General features: G+C 52.5%; 1 protein-coding gene across 1 annotated transcript in view; it reads right to left on the bottom strand.

The window, feature by feature from the left end:
- Nucleotide 1: 1 nt before the first annotated feature.
- The window catches only part of PXN (paxillin), a gene marked incomplete at its 5' end in the record, with an annotated part of 17853 nt that continues 10926 nt past the window's right edge, over nucleotides 2-6928 (bottom strand). Inside the window, 5 exons of the mRNA XM_009876561.1 lie at nucleotides 2-356; nucleotides 2276-2424; nucleotides 2738-2819; nucleotides 3382-3555; nucleotides 3900-4070. Of these exons, the coding sequence (XP_009874863.1) occupies nucleotides 90-356; nucleotides 2276-2424; nucleotides 2738-2819; nucleotides 3382-3555; nucleotides 3900-4070 (843 nt within the window). The remainder of the gene's footprint in view (nucleotides 357-2275; nucleotides 2425-2737; nucleotides 2820-3381; nucleotides 3556-3899; nucleotides 4071-6928) is intronic.

The raw sequence follows: 6928 nt of genomic DNA, 5'->3' as shown, positions 1-6928 counted from the left end.
GGTAAGATTTCTAAATCACAGTAATGTTCAGAGAGACAGAACTGCCAAGGGGGTGGCAGAAAGATGCTTAGCGCCCATCTATGATGCCTCTAACAGAAGAGCTTGAGAAAGCAGTTCTGGCAGTAGGGCTTGTCATTCTGTTCTTTGAAGGTTCCTTTGTTGAGCTGCTTGAGGCAGAAGGCACAGACAAAGTGTTCGGGGTGAAATTTCTTGCCCATAGCAGTGATGCAGCGTCCTGTGATAGGCTTCTGGCAACCGGAGCAGAGCGAGCCGCGACGCTCGTGGTAATGCACCTCACAGTAGGGTTGCCCGTCATGCTCAAAGAAGCTGCCATTGATGAATGGAGTGAAACATTCCTGCAGGAGGATAAAGCAGAAGGGGACAGATTGTACAACAAGCCGGGGATGTGCACAGCTCCACAAGCCTCCTCCTCTCTGCGGCACAGCCTGGCTGCACTGTGAGCAGGGTGAACTGCTGCCTTTCAGCATCAAAGAGCCAAACTGTCCATCAGGAAGAGCTTCCAAGGTGACAGACAGACAGACACAGCCACAAGCAAGGGAATTAACCAGGCTTCTTCCCCCAGCAAGCTTCACTTACACAAAGAAAATATAATAAATAAGCGACCAGATGTGTCCAGTCAGGAGGAAGGACACCACTCCTTCTCTTAAGACAGGAAACACTGCAGCACATTTCTCCCTTTTTTTTTTTTTCCTAATCTCATTCCAGCTCCTCCACAATGGCAAGCAGAAGCAAGGACCAACAGGCTTTTATGTAGCAGAATTCTGTGAATGTGGGGCTGGTTCCAACTGAGAAAACAAGGCACAACTCAATCTCACAGGTGATCCCTCCAGAACAGCTGGCAGCACGCAGGTACGCTTTGGGCAGGATCGTCCCTTCCAAAATATCTCCAGCAGGGACACACAAGTCACTGCTAGGACAAACTGCTGGATCCTCTGCAGTGCTAATGATTTGGAATAGGAGCAGAGGATACACCAGCTATCATGTGCTTATTACCATCCAGAGCTCCTCACCACCCTCAGTGTCAGGCAGCTGAGGACGCTACGCTGCAGAACCTGCAACAGAAGCATCTCCTGTGCCCACGAGAGTGGGGTGACTCCCCTTCCTGTATGAGTGGGAAACTGTGGCAGCAGGGCATGGGGGAGAGCCGAAGACACCTCTAGATTTACCGAGCAGATCAGCAGCAAGGCCCAGAGAAGTGAGATTTCCAGCTTCCTGGTTTTGCTCTGCCCCAGGGAGGACACGGAGTATCTCATACAGCTGGACCCCAACACGAACACAGGAGCCCAGCAAACACCACACAGAGCCATGGACAGCTGAACAATCACGATATTGGAGCAAATGCGGCTTAGCTGCAGCAAGTCCAAAGACTTTTCTAAGGCTGACAAGTATTTCAAGAAATAGTCTCCACCCTCAGTCAGCAGGATGGCTGAAAAGTGTGCTCCGCTTTAGCCAAGACAGGAAGAGAATCCCATCTCATGTCCTGGAAGGCGTCGGTGCTGGCCCCACTGCTACCAGCAGTAGAATCTCAATCTCTGCACAAAAAGGCACAGCTCTCCTTAGCCCCACACCGCCAGGACTGACGGCCTCTGGCTCCACTCTCTGCACGCCACTCCAGGAGCCAGGGATAGTTCTGGGCAGGCAGTCCCAACAGCACGGCAACAGTCTGCTCTGAGCAACGTGGTTCTGCTGCTTGTTCCGGTCTCTGCCTTTCTTTCCCACTCTAGGAAACACTGGCTGATTTTGCTCATCTCTTGGGGCCTGTAAGAGTTAATATTTGCAAGGCTCTCTGAAAGAGTGCCAAGCATTTAATCTGCAGTATTCCTGTTTATTATGCCTGCTGTATGGAGCCTGCCACTATTTCACTGTTTGTCTGAACAAGGTCAGTCTCATTAGTTTACACTGTCAGATGGAGCATGGGAGGAATATCCTCAAAATCTCATTGCTGAGGCAAGTGCTTAGAGAAAAGCTTAGCTTATAATTATTTAAAGGTCACAGAAAATGTCTCTGTTTATTCGTAAGCTGCTGCAGAAGCCCATAATAGCAGCTGGGAACAGAAAGAGCAAAGGAGCAAGAAAGTTTAATGTAAACAGGCAGAGGAGCAAGAAGGTGTTTGGTTGCTGACATGTTTTTATCTTGTGGGGCTGGCTGCCCTTCACTGCCCCACAGACGCCTCTTCTGGATAAGGGACCAGATGCCTGCAGGGTGGAAATGAGAGGGGTCGTACAGCAGCAGCAAAGGACCTTGAGTTTCTTACCCGACAGACAAAGCATTCGGGGTGCCACAGGGTGTTCAAGGCAGAGATGTAGTTCTCCAGGATAGCCCGGGCACAGCCCCCACACTTGGGAGCGAACATATCAAAGTAGTCCTTGCGGCAATAGGCTTTGCCGTCCTTCTCATGAAATCCTGCCAACAGAACAGAGGCAAAGAGCATCAGCTCCTGATCTTTCCCTGCAGCCAGCCAGGCTCTGCGGGGTAACCAGCATGGGTAGGACCTTCCGTCCCCCTGCTACTGCACGCAGCTCCTTGTGCCGCTGCCCCTCCTCGCCAGGGAGGAAGGGACATTACTGGTGGCATCCCTGCCCCGTAAACTGCTATATCCCCTGGAGCTTCCATCTTCAGTAGCTTCCCTGTCACCTCTCAGGCTGTTCCCCGACAGCAGCTCTGCCTTACGGGCTAGGCTGCAGTTCAGGGAGGAGATTGCACAAACCAGCAATACCTTCGGGTCCAAAGAAAGCTCCACACTGGGCACAGAAGAAGTGTTCAGGGTGCCATGTCCTGTCCAAAGCCGTCACCACTTTCTGCTCAGAAGAAAACAAAATACAAGTCATGTAAACGATGGCTTCAGCTTCGAGGCGGGGCAGGGGGAGGCAGGCAAAGAACGCATGAATGTGGGTACTGACAAGAGCAGCGTGCATTAAAATAGACTGTCCTTTAGAGAGCTGAGTCAATTCTCCCCGCCTCTGGCTCATTCGAGCTTTCCCCACTGCACACCACTTTTTACCCTAAAAGGATCTTACACACTGCTTCCTCCCTTACACAGGGCCCCGTCCAGCTCTCAGGACTAGCACTGGTGCCTGTTACTACAGGTTACAAATAGATTAATGCTGAGGAATCATCACCACAGCGATGGAGCGATGTGGGGTTCTGAAGGAACCTTCAGCAAAGGTAAGAGGGACTAACTCACCTCCATAGCGTAAGAACTTGACTGGGTCAAATTGTTTCCCTTTCAGAGCCAGGATAAAGGAAAAATACAAGTCCCCAAACAAAATCTTCCATCCAGGACAGATGGGTGAAGTGGAGTTTTTAACACCTGGGCCTGTAGCACCTTGCCAGTACCCTTAATCGCCCCAAGGAACTCACATCAAGGATCGGGCCATTGCAGTAGTAGCAGCGAGGGGAGAAGAGGTTGTGATAGTCCTTCTCGCAGTAGGGCTGGCCATCCCGCTCAAAAAAGTTCCGTGACCCGATCTCCTCCTGGCAGTGGGTGCAGACGAAGTGCTCGGGGTGCCAGGTTTTCCCCATGGCTGTAACTACCTGTTGGGAAGACAAATTATGAAGGACAACTCTACCTCCCTCTCCCCTAGGCCACATGACAAGATACCAGCTGGAGGTCAGCAAGAATGACAAGTTCTACTACTCAAGTGAGCCCTGGACTGGGGTAGCATGAAAACTGAATTACCTATCATCTCAGGAGAGGGCAGTCCCTCAAGGGCAGGGTAGAGGTCACTGGAGGAGCTTACAGCGTACCTAGCCAGTGGATAAATAGAGTACTTCAGTTTCTCCAGCATCTCCAGTCTCTTCAGCCTCACGAAACAGCCCTCCCCGTTACTCCCAGCTGCAGCCCAAGATTCAGCAATGAGACAGCACCTTCAACTCACCTGCCCAGCAATAGGCTTCTTGCAGGCTCCACAGACACCTTTGGCCACTGTAGCTACACCCAGTTTGTTCAGGTCAGACTGGAGGCTTCCCAGCATGGTGTCCAGCTGGCTGCCAGGCTTGGAGGCTGTGGATGGAGGGGAGCTGCTCCCAGCTTTCCCCTGCGCCATGAACTGCGGCCAAGAGAAAACAAAGAACGTAAGGTGAGTGCCACTGTGCTGGCAAGATAAACGCCTGCTGCTTTGGCCACTGTAGCTACACCCAGTTTGTTCAGGTCAGACTGGAGGCTTCCCAGCATGGTGTCCAGCTGGCTGCCAGGCTTGGAGGCTGTGGATGGAGGGGAGCTGCTCCCAGCTTTCCCCTGCGCCATGAACTGCGGCCAAGAGAAAACAAAGAACGTAAGGTGAGTGCCACTGTGCTGGCAAGATAAACGCCTGCTGCCGCTGCCAGTGGCTCCGCTGTAGAGACAGACAGGAGACTGCCAGGAGACAGCTACGCTCTCTGCAGAAGCCAGTGAGTCAGGACTGAGAACACACACGTACCCTGCCCATGCAGAGACATGCAGGGACCCTGGGATGTAAAACAGCAGAGCCCTGAACCAAGGCTTTGACTTTCCTTCACTGCGCACACAGTCACCAGCAGATCCCGAGCAGTCAGTGCAGTGCTAAGCCTCTGCCAAAAATCTCCCTTTACCTCATCAGTTCCTGGCCAGCTGACAAGGCAGAGACGCCACCAGAGGCCCCCTTCCCCTTGACCTCTCTGTCTATGCTGTTACTCTCTCTCTCCTCTCTCACAGAGATCCCTTTCCTCTTCTTCGTCTCACCTCCATTTCAGCTAGAACATCTTCTCCTTCACACCACCTTCTGCAGAGCTTTTTGCCCACTCTCGTTTGCCCCCCTCAGGTGGCTCTCACCCCATGCCTGAGCTAAGCCAGGGGAAGCAGGAAGGAAGTAACTCCATCCACGTTGCCTCTGTTTACCTACAGCGAGGGCAGGGCACCCAGGGCAGCGCCCCAGCAGGCGGGACTGCAGGGGAATGCTGGAACCACTGGAAACACACGGGATGGGTGGGAAGGCATTAAGATACTTGTCTCAGAGGTTGTTTCCAAAAGTCACAGTACACACTGCTTCGAATGACTTCCCCCAGCAGAAGGGGAGAAATGTTTGACTTGGGTTCATAACTTATAAGCAAAGTATATGTTCTCTTTGGCCACCAAAGCCCCCCTTTGCAGGCAAACTGCAATGATGAAAAACAGACTATTTCAGGTGACTTTGCAATGCAATAGCTACTGTCAAATTTAGAGATACTCAAAGAAAGTCCCTCTCCAAGATGTTGGTCTGGAGCACATTTTCCTTATTAAGAGGATAGATTAAACAGACCTAAACCCTACGCTTCTGAACAACCCATCAGCCTGCTGCCAGCACAGCAGACACACACTGAAGTGCTTCACAGCCTTGGCAGAACCTGCCCTTCCAGCCACAGGAGAAGCTCTATTCCTCATCCTGCAGCCAGTTCTACTTGTAGTCAACTAGTTCGCTCAGCGATAAATCCTGGCTGCTACTCATTTGTACAAAAATTCTCCTGACATACATAACTTTAGCTTTTTTGCATATAAGCCCCTCATCAACCTCGCCTTGCATGCGGCACGACTCCCAGTGGAGCCTAGCACACAGCTTTTCCCTTCTTTTCTCCTTCCAGCCATCCCATAACTTCCAACCTCTCCCAGCCCAGCAGCACAGAGCAGCCCCATCACATCCCAGTGTCCTGAGCCTAAAACAAACCCTCCACAGCACAGCAGCTATTTGCAACCAAACATCTCCAGCGAACACCCGCAAAGCACACCATTGCAAGAAAACACCTCACAGGGAGACAAGGGGCCCCTGGACACAAAACCAGGCTGGGGCTTCCCGCACGGCACAGCAGGAGAAAAAGGGCTGGGCTGTGTCGAGAGAATTGTACCCTCTCACACTCTAACATGGGCCTTGTGGCCACCGGGCAGGGCCGGCACAAATGCCACACACAAATGACAAGGACCATCTGGAGAGAAAGGAGATGAGATGAATTCGATGTGTGCCAACAGAGCACTTCACCCCTTGCTCCTGGCAAGGCACAGCTGACCCCAGTGCAGGCACAGCCACCTCTGCGCACCGCAATTTCAACCTGGCCCGGTGACCCAGCCTTCCTGACAGCCCACAGGTGAGGTTTGCCTCCACCTCCTGCACGCAACGCCTGCCGCTTGTAGGGGACGCTCAGTACGGCATCCACACAAACTGGAACAGGCTGCCCACAGAAGTTGTGGAGTCTCTGTCTCCAAGGACTTTCAAAATGCATCGGACGTGCTCCTTTGTGATCTACTCCAGGTGATCCTACTCTGGCAGGAGGTTGGACTCAATGATCTTTAGAGGTGCCTTCCAATCCTTATCATTCTGTGATTCATCAGGCAAAGGCCCTTCACCCATGACATCAGTCGAGTTCAGTCAGGAGCTCTAGGAGCAGCAAACCAGGCACTCCAGGGCATCAACTGCATTAATAGTGCTGGGAGCTCTCAGCCCAGACCCCAGCAGCATCTGCAGCACACTCAGTGACCAGAAGAGCACACTATGCTGAGGAAACAGAAAGGAGGTCCTGCCTTCTCAGGGGCATGGGGGCCCCGGGGCGTGTGAGCAGCGAGCAGATTAGCACTGCAGACCAGAGGAGGAGCAGAGGTCACCTGAAAATTACAACAGTTTGGGATGCAGACGTGTTTCCTCGCTTAAGGCTTGCGAGCTGCCTGTACACACAACACGCACACCACTGCACTGCTCACAGACATAAAGACTTACCATCACCCTGGAGCTACAGCCCCTCCCTGACTGAAGATGGGGAACACGGCTCTTCATCATATCATCTCCTCCCCAAAACCCAGTCACACTGTGCACACCTGTCTGAACCGGACTGCCTTCCTGTGCCGAGATTTTTGCCATCCTCTACTCCCCCCACTCCAAGAGCGACTGTAGCAAGGGGAGTTGCAGTCTGTGGTTCAGAGCTATCT

Source organism: Apaloderma vittatum, unplaced genomic scaffold, assembly GCF_000703405.1.
Source record: "Apaloderma vittatum isolate BGI_N311 unplaced genomic scaffold, ASM70340v1 scaffold40189, whole genome shotgun sequence".
Lineage (NCBI taxonomy): Eukaryota > Metazoa > Chordata > Aves > Trogoniformes > Trogonidae > Apaloderma > Apaloderma vittatum.
The sequence above is the reverse complement of the archived record's forward strand: the minus strand, read 5'-3'. Positions and strand labels throughout refer to the sequence as shown.